General features: G+C 41.6%; 1 protein-coding gene across 1 annotated transcript in view; it reads right to left on the bottom strand.

The window, feature by feature from the left end:
* Positions 1 to 12,366: 12,366 nt before the first annotated feature.
* The window catches only part of GLS (glutaminase), a 368,780-nt gene continuing 360,701 nt past the window's right edge, over positions 12,367 to 20,445 (bottom strand). Inside the window, exon 16 of the mRNA XM_075180013.1 lies at positions 12,367 to 19,051. Coding sequence (XP_075036114.1) covers positions 18,895 to 19,051 — 157 coding nt within the window. The 3' untranslated portion in view covers positions 12,367 to 18,894. The remainder of the gene's footprint in view (positions 19,052 to 20,445) is intronic.

Raw genomic sequence — 20,445 nt, 5'->3', positions numbered from 1 at the left:
ATATATGTGAGGAGGTGCACGGGGAGAGACTGCAACACAATATATACACGGGCACCTTGACTTTGATCCACAGTAATATGCACAATATAAATGTATAAATGACTGAACAACACTGCCAATATAGAAAGTCTCTTGAAGTAATCCAGCATGAGATAACACAGTCAATGATGGCAATAGACTCAGCGGATAGTACACTCCAGAGGAGAACCAACACAGTCCAGCAAGGTATGCAATACACAGCACAGTCAATGGGAAGTATGCATACCGTGGTTCAGGAGAAGGCAGTCAGACAGAAGTGCAGAGATACCTGAACGGCAGGAGGCCGGCAGGATGCAAAGTCCCTGGATGGGTGAAGCGGTGGTCTAGCAGGTGCAGCGCACAGGTAGGTAGACCAGCAGGGAACCCAGGAAGGCGTGGAGAGCGGATCAGCAGTAGATGGATGCGTAGCGCTGAGAAGTAACAGCAGCGGGTCTCTGCGGGAACACGGAGGTAGCCAATAGCAACCAGCAGGTGCAGTGACGATGGGACACCAGAGCAGAGTTGAACTGGAACAGTTGATCACGGAGAGTAGCGGGTAGCAATAGTGGCAGCAGACTCAAGGAAACACGGGAGAGTTGACAAGGACTGAAGACTGCAGCGCACAGAGGCGGCGGATAGGAATCAGCTAAACAGTCACGATGAAACACAGACGGGTTGCAGGTTGAAGACTGTAGTGCACGGAGGCAGCGGATAGGAATCAGCTAGCAGTCACGATGATGAAACACAGACGAGTTGCAGGTTGAAGACTGTAGTGCACGGAGGCAGCGGATAGAAATCAGCCAAACAGTCACGATGATGAAACACAGACGAGTTGCAGGTTGAAGCCTGTAGTGCACGGAGGCAGCGGATAGGAATCAGCTGGCAGTCACAATCATGAACAGGTGAGTGGCTGTGAATGAAAAGACTGTAGTGCACGGAGGCAGCGGATAGGCATCAGCTAACAGTCCCAATGATACATGGTAGAGTTGAAGTGATTAGAAGACTGTAGTGCACGGAGGCAGCGGATAGGAATCAGCTCACAGTCACGATGATACAGAAGATGGTAGAAGTGGTATGGGAACCACAGTAGTAGAAGTGGTTTGGAAACCACAGAGGTAGAAGTGGTTTGGAAACCACAGGAATCAGCTGGGCTGAATAACGAGGAAACACAGGAACACCTTCAGAGACTCATGGGGAATGAGACTCCAAGATCCGGCAATGTGGTGATGACCACAGGTGCTTAATATAGGGAGGTTGCCTGATCTGCCAATTAAGTTAAAGGAACATACACTGGAGGTATAGAAAGGGCTGCGCATGCGCAGTCCCTCAGGATGGAGGACGGCCACGGTTCCTAAATGTCCGGGAAGAAGCACTCACAGTCCGGTGAGTGACACTAGTATAGCGTACCTGCTATCGTTGGCACTACTCGGAGGAAGGCGCGGAGTCTAACGTGCCCCTGGTGTTCACCAGGGACCCCCGCAAGGAGGTATGGACTTGGCTGCAGGAAACACGCAGGTCGCGGTCCTTCCACGAGTCAGATAGCGAAGCACGAGAGGGATATCAGACAGGCGGGTTCTGCAATGATGCGGGTAACGCAGGTACACGAGGAGAATTCAAACGGGGTGTGAGTCAAGCCGGGTCGATAACGTTCTGACAGCGAGGTACAAAGGGAGATCCAAAGGGGTAGTCAAGGCAATCCGGGTCACAATGGTCACAGGCAAACGGCAATAAACTGGAGGAAGGCAAGGGTCAGGAAACAGATAGACACAGGAACACTGGAACGCTGGAGGACAGGAAAGGACCTGAAACTCTGACACAGGAGGTGAGGTCAGAGGGACTTAAATAGGGCTGCTAACCAATGCCCTCAGCACTAGTGGTGCTGTAATAGCTGTAGCGCCGTAGCTCTAGTCATTAGGCAGCGCCGTAGCGCTCTCTTCCTGCAGCGTCCCGTTGCCTAGCAACGGGGACGCTTCTGGGTCTGGGCTGGCCGGCCGGGCGGAAGGGGAAATGACGCGTCTGGTTGCTAGGCAACCAGACGTTCTTGTATGGACGGGCGGGCGGCCGCCGAGCGGCGCCTGACAGTATGCCCTCCTCCTTCTCCCCTTGTTTGGAGGAATCTCTTAAGTAACTGAGGAGCGTGAAGGTCCGGTTTATCCACCCAAGATCTTTCTTCCGGGCCAAATCCCTTCCAGTGCACAAGGAACTGTTGTTGCCCGTAGCGAATGCGGACATCCAGGATCCGGCTGATCTCAAACTCTGTTCCAGAGGAGGTTTGAACCGGAGGAGGTCGAGATGGAGGTACAAAGAACCTGTTAAGCACCAATGGCCGGAGTAGGGACACGTGAAAAGTATTATGACATCGTAAAGAAGCCGGTAGCTTTAGTTTAACACACACTGGATTAATAACTTGTGAGATGATGTAAGGACCAATAAAATGTGGAGCCATTTTCATAGATGGTACTTTGAGTTTTAAGTCTTTAGTGGAAAGCCATACTTGATCCCCTACCTTCAATAGGGGAGTAGCCCTACGGTGGCGATCTGCAAAGATCTTATGGTGCTGTGATGCCTTTTGTAGAGCTGCTTTGGTTGTGGCCCAAATGATAGAGAATTCTCGATAAAGTGAGTCCACCGCTGGAACAGAGGAGGAAGAATTGGGAAATGGATCTGGGATAATAGGATGCATCCCGGTCACAATAAAGAATGGAGAAAACCCGGTAGATTCATGGACATGGTGATTGTGTGAGAATTCTGCCCAGGGAAGGAATTGCGACCATCTGCTTTGATTATTAGCGGTAAAGCAACGGAGAAAAGTCTCTAAATCCTGGTTGATCCGCTCGGTCTGACCATTGGTCTGGGGGTGATATCCCGATGAGAATTTTAACTCCGTACCCAGTTTTTTACAGAAAGCCCTCCAGAACCGGGAGATGAATTGCACTCCCCTGTCAGAGATAATTTCCTTAGGGCAGCCATGAAGTCTGAAGATCTCCTTGATAAATGTGTCGGCTAAGTGACTGGCTGAAGGTAGACCTGAAAGAGGAATAAAATGCACCATTTTAGAAAATCGGTCAATGACAACCCAGATAGTATTGAATCCAGAACTGCAGGGAAGGTCAGTAATAAAATCCATGGCTATACTCTCCCAGGGAGCATCCGGCGTAGGTAGGGGCTGGAGCAACCCAGCAGGAACCTTCCTGGAAGTTTTGTGTTGGGCACAAATGGTACATGCTGCAATAAAGTCCCGTATATCAGCGCGTATGGTAGGCCACCAGAACCGACGGCAGAGAAGGAATGTGGTCTTCTTTATGCCCGCGTGACCCGCGATACGGGACGAATGGGCCCAACGCAACACCTTGAGTCGTAATTGTGGTTCCACAAATGATCGTCCTGTGGGCGGAACATCCTTCACCGTATTGGTAATAGCAATGATGTTCGAAGGGTCAATAATGCAATGAGGAATTGATGGGTTCAGGCGGTCTGTATCATCAAAAGAACGAGATAGAGCGTCTGCCCGCCCATTCTTAGCACCTGGACAGAAGGTAAGAATCATGTTGAAGCGAGCAAAGAATGATGCCCAGCGGGCCTGCCGAGGATTCAGACAGCGAGCTTCCCGAATGAATGTCAAATTTCGGTGGTCTGTAAAGATGGTAACTGGATATAGGGCTCCCTCTAATAGGTGCCGCCATTCCTCCAAGGCTGCTTCTTGCTGTTCTACTCGCTGAGCCAAATGAATGAGAAGGTCCCGGGCTGAGGGTTCCCCCGTTCCTTCGGTAGTCATCGCCAGAGTTTACTGTCACGACTAGTATAGCGTACCTGCTATCGTTGGCACTACTCGGAGGAAGGCGCGGAGTCTAACGTGCCCCTGGTGTTCACCAGGGACCCCCGCAAGGAGGTATGGACTTGGCTGCAGGAAACACGCAGGTCGCGGTCCTTCCACGAGTCAGATAGCGAAGCACGAGAGGGATATCAGACAGGCGGGTTCTGCAATGATGCGGGTAACGCAGGTACACGAGGAGAATTCAAACGGGGTGTGAGTCAAGCCGGGTCGATAACGTTCTGACAGCGAGGTACAAAGGGAGATCCAAAGGGGTAGTCAAGGCAATCCGGGTCACAATGGTCACAGGCAAACGGCAATAAACTGGAGGAAGGCAAGGGTCAGGAAACAGATAGACACAGGAACACTGGAACGCTGGAGGACAGGAAAGGACCTGAAACTCTGGCACAGGAGGTGAGGTCAGAGGGACTTAAATAGGGCTGCTAACCAATGCCCTCAGCACTAGTGGTGCTGTAATAGCTGTAGCGCCGTAGCGCTAGTCATTAGGCAGCGCCGTAGCGCTCTCTTCCTGCAGCGTCCCGTTGCCTAGCAACGGGGACGCTTCTGGGTCTGGGCTGGCCGGCCGGGCGGAAGGGGAAATGACGCGTCTGGTTGCTAGGCAACCAGACGTTCTTGTATGGACGGGCGGGCGGCCGCCGAGCGGCGCCTGACAAAGAGACTAGCTCCTGCAATGGTAATGCCAGAATAGAAAAACCTGGGATCCAGGATCTACAGTAACCACACATCCCCAGGAAAGTATGAATCTGCTTCTGGCTCTGCGGCAGAGTCATGTGTTGTATGGCCTCAATCCTGTCGGTTGTCAGGTGTCTTAGCCCCTTAGTGAGGCAGTGTCCTAAGTATTTGACCTTAGTCTGACATGGCTGTAATTTGTCCTTTGCCACCTTGTGCCCTGTTTGTGAGAGATGGAGCAACAACAATTTAGTATCATGTAAACATGACATAAAAGAATCAGAGCACAGCAACAAATCGTCCACATATTGAACTAGAACAGACCCATTGTGGGGTTGAAAGGATTGCAAACAGCCACGTAAGGCTTGGGAGAAAATACTGGAGCTGTCAATGAACCCCTGGGGAAGTCTGGTCCATGTGTATTGCACTCCCTGGTAGGAGAATGCAAAAAGGTATTGGCAGTCAGGGTGAAGAGGGACTGAGAAGAAAGCAGAACATAGATCAATGACAGTAAAATGACTGGCAGACGGTGGAATCTGCATGAGGATGACAGCTGGATTCGGCACTACAGGGAATTGGCTCTCAACAACTTTATTAATTCCCCTTAAGTCCTGGACTAATCTATAGCCCCTCCCCCTACTCTTCTTCACAGGGAAAATGGGACTATTTGCTGTACTGGCTGTACGAATTAAAATCCCTTGTTGTAACAGCCTCTCAATAACAGGATATACCCCTTGTTCCACCTCTGGTTTTAATGGATACTGTGGGATTTTTGGAGCTATCCTACCACTTTTTAGATTTACCATGACAGGGGCTACGTTTGCCATCAGTCCAGTGTCCTGTCCATCTCTGGTCCATAGTGAACCTGGTATTTCCAGCAACATCCCCTTTACTTGAGATGGACTTTGTTCTATAACAGGAGAGTGTAACATTAACCTTCGAGGGGTGTCCAATATATCCTGCACCTCATGTGCGAGCTTCTCCGGTATATCTAAGAACACACCATCTGAAGTACAGTATATGACACATCCCATTTTACATAACAAGTCTCTTCCCAGCAAGTTAGTAGGAGCCTCCGCAGCCAAGAGAAACAAATGCTTGGTATGCAGGGGCCCGATAGAAACTTCAGCAGGTTTAGTTAGAGGATAATGTAACACTCTTCCCGTTACCCCCATAGGTGGAATAGTTTTACTGGTCACCTGTAGATTAAAAGGAGAGGTTATCACAGATCTGGCCGCCCCTGTATCTACAAGAAAAGTTTGTTTCCTACCAGCTATGTCAACTATCATTGTTGGTTCTTCTCCTAGACTCTCAGTTAACCTCACTGGCTGTAGACTACAGGTATGACCTGACCCCTAGCGCTATCATTTTCCCGCGCAGCATTTGCTGCTATAATATGCGCGGGTAGCTGTGTGTTCTCTTGCCTATCTGAATCCCTCCTTGGAGGATATCTACGTGTCCCACCCCTCTGTGCATTGAATCTTTCCTTTTTACAATCTCTCATGTAATGTCCTTCCTCATTACAGTTGAAACACCTGATCACTTTATGTTTCTTGTTATATGGGTTGTATGCTGGTGGTCGTGTATGCATCCCCTCTAGAGCCTGTATACTTACCGACATTAACCTATCCCTTTTCTCTTCCTTTTTTCTAAAAAGGTTTTTGTCATGCTCCACAGCAGACTCCCTAAGAGAATCTACTGTGATGCCTCTCCAATTAGGTAATGTGGTTTGTACTCTCGTCTTTAAATTTTCTCTGAGGCCATCCATTAATACTCCTACAGCTACCTCTCTGTGATGTGGGTCTTCACCTATGTTGGATATCCCAGTGAACCGTGTTATCGCTGCTATAGCTCTAGTAAAGTAGTCTGAGGCTGTTTCACTATTCTTTTGTTTTATGGTGAAAATCTTACTCCAATTTACTACTACTGGAAAATAGATGGCTAAGTGTTTGACAATTTGTTCTATATTTTCTTGGTTAATCTCATCAGTCAAGGTGTCATCTTCGTTTAACAAACAATCTTTAATAAATTTTTGTATGTCAGTATGGGGAGGAAGACACGCCCTCAACACTAAACGCCAATCCTTATTGGTTGGTTCGTGGGCATTTCCTAAGTCTTTAACAAATTTCTGACATTTAGCCAACTCCTTTCTAGGATCTGGGAATTCAGTCATAATGGAACATAATTCTGATCTAGTCCAGGGACAATGCATTGTAACATTCTTTAGAGGGACTACACCATCCTTATCCGCCTTCCCATTGGGAACTGAAATTGTGCGGACTGGGTACGCACCCACTGGTTCACTGGTTTCAGAAGTCACTACAGGATTTGCTGTTTCAAGATTTAGAACGCTATCACTCCTAGTGATCACACTACTCTCACCTATCTCAGCCATTGCTCCTTTCCCATACTTACGCTGAACCTCTAGCATATTAACAGCATGAGCAATGGCCGAAATAACAGTGGGTTCATCTTCATCTTCTGATACACTTGTTTTAAACTGACTTAAAACAGGATATAACTTAGTAATTTCTCTTTTTTCAGTTTTAATAACGGCTGTACTTACCCCTCCCGCCACATAAGGTGGCGGGGGCGCGCTTGCACTGAGTTCGCCACGCTTCTCAACGGCTACTTCTGCCGTGCGCGCGCTTTTCGCCACGTCTTCTTCCGCTGTGCATTCGCTGCTCTGCCACGTGTCACCTTCCATTTGCCACAATTTTAAACAATCATTATGTTTATTCCTCACTTTCGTTGACTTAATCAACCATACTTTATCTTTTACAGTATTTAGTACCTTTGCATTAAAACTCCCTATTGTTGGGAAAGGCCTATCACAATCTTTGGTCATCTTGACCCACGTGTCACAATACACAGTTGCGTATGCACCATATTTCTTATACATGAGAAACCTCGCTGAACCAATAGGCCCTTCCTTAGGCAGTACACTGGCCATCTCTAGCGTATGCTTAGCACCCATGTTGAACAATACCTTCTACACGGAACACAGACACACCGCAATGCTCTGTTCCTTCCGGCCAACAATATCCTTTTTATGTGGAACACAGACACACCGCAGTGCTCTGTTCTTTCCACCAAACAATTTCAACCCTGTTGCTACAATCACCGCTAGAGATCTCTAATGCCCGGTGGACATATTTCCACTAGCCACGTCCACTCGCTTTTGTTCGCACCCGGCGAGGACCCCTAACACAGAAATATCACTGTGGGCCCCAAGGGCTATCAGCTCCTCGATACCCTGGCTCACCACAAAAATCTGCTGAGTTTATTATCGCTGGGAGCACAAGTTGATACAATCAACCTACCTTTTCCAGTATAATTCCTCCTAGCTGCTTCACCAATTCGCACTAACGGTTGTCGTGCGGTTATATCGCACTGCCTACCAATACTAATTATTAGCAAACCTTGCGATCTATTGGTAGCGCTTTGCGAAACTCCAGTTTTTGCATTCGGTATACCTGCCCTGTATACCGTCCTTCAGTTGGGCAACCCGCCTTGTCAGACAGCAACTGAGCACAATGAATTATAAACAGTGTATCTACGTTACAAAATCACACACTATACGCCTTTTCTGCGCAGAAAATTAAAAGTTCCCAACAATAGTAATAATGTCTCAGAGGCTTTCACAAGTAATTATACTATGCACATATAATAACTATCAAAACGATTGTTTAACCACGTGGAAAATCTACCGGAAGTTTGCGTACGCACAGCAGGAAATACACATACACTAAGCAATGCAATACAGTTAAAACGCACAATGACAGTAAAAAGAAACAGTTTTCTCTTTTGTCCCTAGGTTCTAGTTAGCGTGCCCTAGACAATGCAAAACGGACATTCCGTTTCACAACACAGAGTAAAATTCAGGTTTTGAACACATTGCGTTCTTACCCGTATATGACGCGTCTCCACCCTTTGTTGAGGAACCGAAATCCGTTGGTCTTGCTTATCGTCTGGCAACGAAACCTCCAAAGCTCACGAGCCCCCAAATTGTTATGTGCGTATTGTCGCTAACCAATAACGATTGTCGAACCTCGATTTGTGTTTCCAACGCACAACGATTTATTCTCAAGTTTGCTCGATTTTAATTGAAATGACTTTATCCAATTTGCTGACTTCGACAGAAGGTGCAACGAACAGACACCTGGATTCACACTTCGCACTGCAAGATCTTCAGACAAGGGGAGTCTGAGTAAAATGTATAATTAGAAGTTACTTAAAGGTCAAAAGAACACCAGAGAGTGGTGTTCAATGATATTAGTGGGAGGTATATTGATTGCAAGTTATTTTCTTTTGTGGGCTGTAGGTGCTTAACAGTCTACAAAAGAAAGCCAGGTCTGGGGGAACCAGACTCACGCCAATAGTAGTGTAGAGATTATTATACATAATAAGAAAAATTCCAATATGAAAGTTCAACTCAAACACATAAAGGAAAGAGCAACCCATGACTGTAGGTGTTTTTATCCCCAATACAGAAATGCATTTGTGTATTGTGGACACCCTCCTGAAACAAGGTGTATCAGATGGTGCCAGAGCTCCACAAACAAAGAGCCCAGTGTTGCCTCTTTTTCATTAATGACACAGATGACCCAGAGAAAATAATTGATGAACACTTACAAGAAATAAGAGACATGAAATATAAATTATTAAAGGAGCACACTGGAGATGCTTACCTAGAAGGATGGTTTCTATGGCTGAACCTGGCCAATTGTTTCAAGGGTATAGGAGTATGGATATCAGATATGATACATTTTGCATTTCAAGGACTGTTACTAATCCTTATTGTATATATACACTAATAAAACTGATGATGTGGCTTATCAACAAGTGTATTAAAGCTAAGTGTTTCTCTCCAGAAAAATTAAAGCTACCACACCTTAACTGTCGTACTGTACACCCAGCTAAAGAAATGCGCTTTGTGTGGAGCCCCAAGCACCACTTCCATTTGTGAACAATGCTGATGCCAAAAACTTCTTTCATGGAGTCCGCATGAATAATACTGATGATGGAACCTACCCAAATGAAGATATACAGCACAATGGACAATCCCTCCTATTGTGAAATAAGTGACATATAACACTTGCCGAGCGCACTGTGTATTTTCTCCTTCCCTTTCCTTTTTCCTTTCCCATGAAATCCATAGTTAGGGTGAGATTCTATTTGGTACAGCCACTAGGTTTGAATGAATCTATAAGATTCCAATGTATAAAATCTTTAGGGAATTATATTGTGAAGTGTGGTCTACACAGGAGCCTAATAGGACTACAGGCAGGGTATAGTTTAGAGCAGGCGTGTCCAACCTTTTAGCTTCACTGGGCAACATTGGAAGATGACGAGTTGGTTTGGGCAGCACATAAAATACACTAACACTAACAATAGCTGATCATCCAAAAAAACATAGAAAACATAGTTAACATATTAAACTTACTTGGAAATGAAGTCAGTAAGAGTTAGGAAACTTGTTTCAGAATCATGATTAAAGCAGTAGTCCCATTACCAGCTGCAATTTAACTTACCTGCATCTGCCCCTTAGTGGGGTTCGGGGAATTAAATGGCAAAAACTTTTTTTTCCTCTCTTTCTGCACCCATGAATCATTTTTTTTATTGACCAGTTTGAAATGGTCACCGATATAGGTAGCATCAGGAGGACTAATATAAATCTACAGAGATTTAAAGATAGGGTGGCAGGAAAAATGGCTCATGGAGCAGCCTCCGATGAGGGTAACAGTGGGTGATAATTTCACCCTACTCAGCACTGCACATTTAAAATGGTTTAAAATATTAAAAATACAATCATCTCTTAATATTCATAATTGCATGGTGCAGAAAGTCCAAATTCAGAGTAACAACAATAAGATACTGGATAATCTTTCACTGCTGCTGATAGTTCACGTGGGTGACTCCTCTGTGCTGCGCTACGCAATGGATGTCGGGTGTGATGACATCACCCCCGACATTCACTGCGAGCACTGCACGGAGGAGGAGACCAGGGAGGGAGCCGGAGCGCCAGCTGACGTGACCGCAAGGTAAGTATTTTCTTTTTTTTTTTTTTTGCAGGATATTTTTTTCATTAACAGCGCTGCCCCCTTGCCACAACTGCTGGGCCACATTTACAGGCGGGCTGGGCCGCATGCGGCCCGCGGGTTGGACAACCCTGGTTTAGAGCTTCTAGAATAAAAGGTGAATCAAAAGAATAGAATAAATGTAGTGTACCTTCACATTTTGATATGCTCAGGGATATATTCTAGAATTTGTAAGAAGTTTTGCAGAGGATGTTAGAAGCAGAAGTAAAGATGGCATCTGCAGAAGTAGGTGATTACAAATAACGTACTACCTTAAGGCTTCTTGGAAAATTACAACATAACGCTAGGACAAGTACAACTGCAGACTTGTCAGGAAACTGATCTTGTTATTCATCAACTGTTTTTGCACATCAACAAGTTTTCAGAAGTACTATAAAAATTTGAACCTGTTATGCATTAAACAGAGCAGATTCTATACAGAAGAGATGGTGTTGTGTATATTCTGTTCTCCGATCGAACATAATGCATGCATGCAGGAAGATTTCCTTTTGATTGTGTATAAGCTCGGCATCAATACACGGATAGCATACAGTCAAGTCCATAAATATTGGGTCATCAACACAATTCTCATATTTTGGGCTCTATGCACCACCACAATGGATTTGAAATGAAACAAAGAAGATGTGCTTTAACTGCAGACTTTCCGCTTTAATTTGAGGGAATTTACATCCAAATCAGGTGAACAGTGTAGGAATTACAACGGTTTCTATATGTGCCTCCCACTTTTTAAGGGACCAAAAGTAATGGGACAATCGACTCAAAAGCTATTTATTCCATGGACATGTGTGGGCTATTCCCTCGTTATTTCATCATCAATTAAGCAGGTAAAAGGTCTGGAGTTGATTCTAGGTGTGACATTTGCATTTGGAATCTGTTGCTCTCGACTCTCAATATGAGATCCAAAGAGCTGTTACTATCAGTGAAGCATGTCCCAATATTTATGGACTTAACTGTACGTTGGATTTGACACCCCTGAAGGCATTATGTTTTTGCACTGTAGCTTAGGACACATATTTGTCCTTGTATAATTTAAGTTTATTTAACCAATCTTGTTTTTCTCATAATTAACCTTCACTCTTTATGAGTGGTTGCGTAACTTGCAGTTATTAAAAGTCAGATGGAACTTGTGGCTACAGGAAAAGTCTTCACAGGTTACAAATATGAGCTCAGTAACAGGGGGGCTGTCCACTGAGTAATCTTATAGTCTCTTATTGTTTGACTTGCATATTGTAGGTATCAAAAACAAGCCGTTAAGTAATTAAGAAATAATAAATTATTCAGCATAACAATTCATGAATACACAAATCAAGAATGTTTCATGGCTGATGATGGGTTAAAAAGTTCAAAGTATATTACGGGCTAGTCTTCAGATGCCACATCTAGGCAGAATGCTGGGTTCTCACTTTTTCTTGATTTTTGTTTTGTACAGTTAACTCTAATGCAATGTTTAGCAGTAGGATATGTTTAAGTATGGGTTCACCTTTTAAAGCTAGACTATTAACTTAGTTATTCTTAAAATATGCCAATCAGCTGGGTTGTATGTAGTAATTAATGAACCACAGTAATGGTGGTTTAGAGCTTTGCAACAGTTCTTAAAATGTAATTCCTAATAATGATCCTGCAGACATATACAGGGTTGGAAAACAAAAACATTAACCCACCTGACTTCCAATGGTTAAGTCTGTTCGAACAATGCCTATAGTAGATAGTAGAGATCATGTTTGATAAGAAAAATGACTGCAAATATTTGACTTTGCAATTTCTTTATTAAGCATTAAAAAGCAACACTATACTGTAAATAATTTAAATAAATATTATGCATTGGCATTTGAACTGTAATGAAACCTTTTTAAACAAATACATTCAACATTGTCTATACCTTCAAGTAAATATTTTTTTCACACAAATCAAATCACCAAGTGCAGCTTCTAAAACATTTGTCATATGGTTGCTAACATGACAAGCACTATTACATGACATATTTACAATTAAACATTAAAATAAATACCACCAGATACCAGTATAATCCTTGTAACAAATAGTAGAGAGAGTAACATTGTGAAGGCTGTTGATTTATGTCAGTGCATTGACTAATAAACAAATTATTAACCACTCATTGTATTTTCTTGAATAACAGCTAATATCTTTGTAAGCAAAATTACTTCTCAAAGAATACTCCCTACACCTGTATAGCACTATAGAAAAAAAATCCCAGAACAGTAATATAAACAAAATATTAAAGAAGATGGTATTGCAGCACATTTATAAATGAAATAGCAGAACCAACCCGAAGAACCCAATGTGTAACTGATTTAATTGTGACCCATAACTACTTTTAATTTGGCCAGTACCCTCTTTTTATAGCAAATGGGATTACCAATATGATCGCAATTTCCTACAACATGCAAATTTGTTTGTGAAATTGGATAAAGTACTTACAAATGAAGGACCGTTTTTTGGACAAAACACACATCAAACTCTGCAGGAAGCCGTTCTCCAAAAAAATACAGCAGATCAACCCTACTACCTCAGAAATAATAGTGAAGACAAACTCGAAAAAAATACAGTTCGGCAACATGATGCAAACTTTTAATTGGAATCCTTCGGCACGCATAAAATTAACACAAAGAACACCAATGGTATGTTTCATTCTATTAAAGGGGTAGGGTATGGTTAATTTAAATCCTATTCGCCTGCAGTCTTGTAAATAGTAAACCGAATAATTCAAAAATGTTAAACACCAGGGGGTAAATGTATTTAGTGCAAATTTTTTCAACTCGCCGCTATTCGGCGAGTGTGCAGTGAAAATTTAAAGCGACAATGGCTGTAAAGTAGAGATGGGCGAGCTCGGGTTCTCCGAGAACCGAGCTCGCCTGAACTTCAGGTATCCGAGTAACGAGCCGAGCAGGCTCGGTACTCTCCCGCCTATTCGGAATTAAAAACGAGGCAAAACGTCATTGTGACATTGTCAGATCGGTTCTCGCTATGTTTCAAATGCATAAATATTCGCCTCCACAGCAATCCATTGCCATTTGACATAGGGAGAGAGAAGGGTTAGGTCGCAGGATTAGAGCAGGGAGAGAACAGTTATTACAGCACTTATTACAGCAGGAAGAGAGACTGCAGAAATTATAATATACCAGCACAATTTCTTTCTGAATTTGCACTACAAGTGCTTGGGGTGTGACATATTGCCATGTTCCAAAAAATCTATTTTCTGGTGCTGAAATTATTAGATACCAGCAGTATATATTTCTGAATTTGCACTACAAGTGCTTGGGGTGTGACATATTCCCCTGTTCCAAAAAATCTATTTTCTGGTGCTGAAATTATTAGCTACCAGCAGTATATATTTCTGAATTTGCACTACAAGTGCTTGGGGTGTGAGATTTTCCCGTTCCAAAAAATCTATTTTCTGGTGCTGAAATTATTAGATACCAGCAGTATATATTGCTGAATTTGCACTTCAAGTGCTTGGGGTGTGACATATTCCCCTGTTCTAAAAAGGCTATTTTCTGGTGCTGAAATTATTAGATACCAGCACTATATCTTTCTGAATTTGCACTACAAGTTTTAGGGGTGTCAGATATTCCCCAGTTCTAAAAAAGCTATTTTCTGGTGTTGAAATTATTATATACCAGCACTATATCATTTTGAATTTGCACTACAAGTGCTTGGGGTGTCAGATATTCCCCTCTTTGATAAAAACTATTTTTCTGGTCCTGAAATTATTATATACCAGCACTATATATTTCTGAATATGCAGTACAAGTGCTTGGGGTGTCAGATATTCCCCTCTTTGAAAAAAAACAATTTTTCTGGTGCTGAAATAATTATATACCAGCACTATATATTTCTGAATTTGCACTACAAGTGTTTTGGGTCTCATCAAAATGGATTCACAGCAGTCCACATATGAGCAGGATCAGCAAGCAGCTGCTGCTCGGAAAAAACTGAAATTTCCAAAGCGAAGCAGAGATGACGCAGGGGGCAGACCACAACAGTTTGACATCTGGGCTGGTTTGAAAGATTTTACCAAAAAATGTGTGACCTTGCCCATAACTCCATTCAATCCTACTATTAACATGCAAAGGATGGTGGAGGATTATTTTCAAGAGTCAAATGATATGGAAATGTCAGACAGTCCCTTTCCATACTGGGAAGAAAAACAAGCCATTTGGAAACCCATGTACAAACTTGATTTGCAATACCTAAGCTGCCCACCCTCCAGTGTGTACTCTGAAAGAGTATTCAGCACAGCCGGAAACCTTGTCAGTGATCGACGTAGGAGGTTATTTCCGAAAAATGTGGAAAAAATGATGTTCATTAAAATTAACTACATCTTCCACGAGAAAGACCTTTACCATCAAAGACATCCAAGTACTGACAGTTCTCTAATGGCGGATTCCAGTGGAGATGAATTAATAGTCTGTGATGATGATGTATACACTGATGAGGGTGAGGATGATGCTGAAGATGATGACGACAACATCTTTTTAAAACTTTCACTATAAGTGTAGGGTGTAATCTACCCCCAAACAGAAAAGGGACTTGAGGTATTTCTAGTTAATGTACAGTCTTTAAAGGCTGCTGTTTTGTCAATTTCACTATAAGGGTAGGGTGTCAAACACAAACAGACACCAAACTGCCTTTGGCCATTTATATTTTATTGTACAGTCTTTGCAGGCTGTTTTTTTTTCTATTCAACTACAAGTGGAGGGTGTCATATACAGACAGACACCAAACTGCCTTTGGCCATTTCTATTTTATTGTACAGTCTATGCAGGCTACTTCTTCTTCTATCTCAATTTTAATCTCTTTTAGTCATCTAGACCCAAACAGAACATCTGCTTTTGGCATTTCTATTTATAAAATAGTCTTTGCAGGCTGCTCCTTTTTCTATTTAACTATAAGTGTAGGGTGTAATATATAGATAGACACCAAACTGCCTTTTTCCTATGAATTTCGATCGCTCTTTTTAGTGCGTTGTCTGGCACCCTGGATTGGTGTGTGTCTGATAAAATCACACATTCGGGGGGGGGGGGGGGCAGTGCTCGTTGATATTTAATAGCTGTAGAATTACCTCACTTGTCCAAGAAACAGGTGGAGCACTAAATTATGTTATTTTAGCCCAAAAAAATTTAGTTTTTTTAAAAATTGCAAAACAAAACCAAAACCAAAACACGCAAGGGCGGTTTTGCCAAAACCAAAACACGAAGGTAATCCAGGTCCAAAACCAAAACCAAAACACGGGGGTCAGTGACCATCTCTACTTTAAAGCCTTTCCTGCTTGAAATTTTCACTGCAAACTCGCCGAATAAAGGCGAGTTGAAAAAATCACCACTTAATACATTTACCCCCAGAAGTGCTGACAAGCATATGAGTGTTAATGAATGGTATTGATTATAGTTCACACAGACTTGTCATTAGGGAAGGCAGTAAAGTTCCATTCAGGCTCCTAAAACCTAGTGTAGATTTTACACCATCCGCTATGTTTTGAAGATATAATTTTAATGTTAGAATGTATCCAATAAGTTTGCTACAGACAATGAAAAAGTTGTGTGCACTACATGTATGTTAAAAACTGAAGGAGCATTTTAACTATTTTGTCCGATACAGATTTTCATAAAACGTAGGGTCACTTTCCCTTGTAGTGTCAGAGATTATCCAATGAAATGTGAGGTAGAGCTTTAAATATTGATGGATGGACGTATATCATAACTTTCTAAAGAAGTTAGTAATTCACAGGCTCTGACTACTTTTTACCCAGTGAGTGCAACCAATATTGGTTTTTTTTTTATGTTGTTATTATGGTTTTACACTATGTGAGTTTTACTTTTTCATTAGAATAAAAGCTGGTTTGAATCATACCAGTATTTATCTATACTGATTTTTGCAATGACTGAAAGTGCTGGATGAACATTGTTAAGAGATCTACAGACATCCTGCTTGAAATGAGAGTGTGAAACTGCATCCAGGTGAACAGATACTTATTGTTTGGTACTGATCCATGTAAAAACGGTACACACTATTGAGGTTTTCTCTTTCATATACTGACCTACGCTGAGGAAATTTTGGAATTATTTGGCCTGCTATTACAAGACTGAAGGTGAGTAGGATTTGAATTAACCCTATCCTGCCCTTTGATACAATTGGTGTAGTTTGTTTTTTATGTGTGTCAAAGGTTTCCTATTAAAATGTTGATCGTTAATGGAGTGACTTCAGGGATCCTCCAGCTCACTCAGCAAGTAGAATCATACTTTTAAAGAGAATCGTGCCGGTTGGAACATTTTTATAGATATGATACAACCATATATGTTGTACAGACAGGGACAAAGATCTAGAAGAACTTGAGAGACTTTATCAAACAAAGTACAGTCCCAAAACAGCATATGTGCAAATCAAAAAACAAATCTGCATACCTAGGATTAATGTTTTGCACTACTGGCAAATTAAAGAAGAAAAGTGTGTCCATCTATCGGTCAAATACACATCTGGATGTGGATACAAAATGCCGAACATACTCCCAAAACATCCCCTCTTAACATACAGACAGTCATACAATCTTACACAGATAGATGTGTAGAGATCAATAAGTGGAAAGCAGCATATCTTCCTACCTGCAGAGAACAGTGATATTTTTTTTCAACTCACATGCAAAAATATACAGAAATAAATATATATTTTCCTATAAAATAATTATTACTAAAATTAACTTTGTGTATGTATAATTGTGCTGTTGGATATGTATACATTTTGGTATTTAGTTGATCCCACAGCCTGTGACAAACCAAGGAGCAGTTTGTATAATCTATCAGCCACAGGCTAAAAATCAAAATAATTAATAAAACATTTTTTTTATATGACTAGCACATTACATGAACTGACAATTTGCCGTTAAATATACAATTGCATGAATTCATAAAGACCTGCAAAGCTTGCCAATTATTGTACTTGCTATAATCCTTGCCACAATGCAATAAATAAGGTTTCAAGCACTGAGGTGAAGTCTGGGAAGTTCACAGGACTTTAAGGTGTGTACCAAATAACCAAGAAAGGCTTATCTCATTTATTACTTTGGCCATGTTTGGAGTATTCAAATATTATTAATGGCCCTGGAGTGATCTCTTGTTTGAAGAGGATTTCTGCTGGACCAAAGTGATGTATGAGATAACCCTTATACTGTTGGTTATCTGGTATGCACCTTAAAGTCCTGTGCAGAGTGGTAATCTTAGAAAAACATATTACACTATTTGGCGCCCTCTATCTTCTTTTTTCTTGCTAGATATTTTATTTGGTGTTTGTAATAAGGATTATTATACCTAAAAGACAATAGAATATACATAAATTACCCTATCCTTCCCAACACCAGAGGCAAGTGCTGGATTTTTTAAAGTGGGGATTGCAAGTTGGGCTTTCACCAAAATACCAATATAATGGGCAAAATACTATATACATCCCACTCTGGAAAAGCCAACAGATTTCGTTGTTATTCAAAAAGGGTCAGTGTGCAAGTATGTGTGCGATTTTAAAAATGCCATGCCTATATATTCTGCATAATGTGTGCATGTGTGTTCTAATGTGCCATGTGATTTGTACTATATATTATGTGATGTGTGTGGATGAAAAGTTCCCCAGGGCAGTGTGTTTGCTGGGCACCCCTGATATAGCAGCTGCAACATTCTCTTTCTTCAAATTATTTTTTTTTCCTTTTCTGGTGTTTTCAGAAGTTTTGGACAATTATACAAATTTGTATCTCTATTGTGAAACTTAATATTCAATCTGGAAACTCAGTTCTTAACTTACATTTACGCAAATTATCACACCATTGTCAGTCACAAAATGCAGATACAGTATCACAGAACTTACATGTTTTACAGTTGCAAAAAAAAAGTTGAGGAGTTCCGCATCAGCTGATGTGCCATAAGCTATCTACAAATAAAGATTTCCTAGCAGTGTCTATGTCTATTTCTAAAACATAACACAGCTTACAGTAAAAGTAGAGCACATTAATGCAGCATAAGTTAGCCCATTGATGCCAGGGAAGCCAAGCTGTCAGCTATTCAGCTTCCATTTGGCAGAACTGGGTGCTAAAAAGAGGCTTTGCCTTTGTTGCTTTCATGAAACTTCATCCTGAGGAACCACCAAGAACAATAACACAGAAACATACAGTCTTCATTTAAAATATACATCACTAGAAGATAAAAAATACACTCTTTATAGGATTCTACAAGGTCAACAAGTGCAAATATCTAAAATTGGTGGACAGAAATGTTATAACAACCCATCCAGGTTCTTCTGAACGGTCTGGTCTTTTTTGCCATTATTTGGTTCATCCAGAGGTTTATAATTGTTTTGGTATTCTTGAAGAATTTTAACTACATCATGATGTCCAAAATGCATAGCTTCGTCCATAGGAGTATTATTCCATCTGTAAGCAGATATAGTGAAAGGTTATTCTTGAGCTATCTCAGATCTGCTACTATTTTGTTGCAGAAATGGACACCTGGGGGTAAATGTATTATGGTCCGGTTTTTTCAACTCGCGGGAGATCGGCGAGTTGACAGCTAAAATTTAAAGCGGCGCCTGCTTGTAAAGGTTGCCTTTACAAGCCAGCGCTGCTTTAAATTTTAGCTGTCAACTCGCCGATCTCCCGCAAGTTAAAAAAAAAATGGACCATAATACATTTACCCCCTGGCTGGGTACAGATTATTGGACTGATTCAGCCTTAAAAGACATCTAAACTAAAACAAATGTTGCCTTACATAAAAGAGCCTCTAATACAATTAACACATCTATATAGCACTGTATGTAAATGTTCACATACTCTGAGAACTTGAAATGTTTGATATTGTGCTGTCTTCTAATGTTAACATGTCTTTAACTAAGGTCTAAGCACATACAGTATTTGCTAACATTCTTTATCACCTGTTGCACTATTTGAATCCTGTTTTGAAGTGGGCAGGAATGGAACAACTGTGCGCCAATCACATAACTGGAATGTTTACAGAAGCACAGAATACTTCAAGAGATGCAAATCTTCAGAATGCAAAAATCTGTCCACTTGTGTGACTGTTTGAGGACAAAGCTGCATGTGAGACTTTAATGTCACTATGTAATGGAGAAAAGCAGTAAAGTAAAAACTATTGTTTTATTTGGAATGAAAATAATGACTTTGGTTGACTGGCAACAAACAAAACTTAAATAGCAAAAAGGATCAACATATCCAACAAGTGAAGAAAACAGTTGAATTATAAAAAGTAATTTTATTGGGCAATGATCTCACTATAATTTGTAAAAATGTAAAATATATTAACAGACAAATGATTCATAGACAAAGGCTATTTTTGCTTGTGTAAGATATTTCAAAATATTGATCAGCTTTGACTTTATGGATTTGAAAGAAGCCTCTTCTTTATTGCCATATATACGGATTTGTCACTACTAAATTTAATATTATAGTAAGACTGTGATAGCGATAGAAAGCATTTTTCTGTCATTATTCCATGTCGGCAGGGCCGGACTGGGACTAAAAACTAGCCCTGGCATTTAAAGTACACAGGCCCGCCTCAGTCCCAGAATGAAAGAAACTGTGTTCCGCCGCTGCGCTGCCGTGCCGAAAAGGGTGTTACCACATTGTGTTGTGGGTGTGGCCAACATGGGGCATCAATAGATATATAATAATAAAACATTACATTTATCACGCCCTCCCAGCCACATCACGCCATCCCCAGCCCACTGTACTTATCTATGCTTCTGGTGCTGCTGACATCTATCAGGGTGGGAACTTCCTGTAGAGTGAGCAGGGAAGCTCTTTGTCTCACG

Source organism: Mixophyes fleayi, chromosome 7 (genome assembly GCF_038048845.1).
Source record: "Mixophyes fleayi isolate aMixFle1 chromosome 7, aMixFle1.hap1, whole genome shotgun sequence".
In the NCBI taxonomy this organism is placed as follows: domain Eukaryota; kingdom Metazoa; phylum Chordata; class Amphibia; order Anura; family Limnodynastidae; genus Mixophyes; species Mixophyes fleayi.
This window is presented reverse-complemented; position numbering and strand designations above follow the sequence as displayed.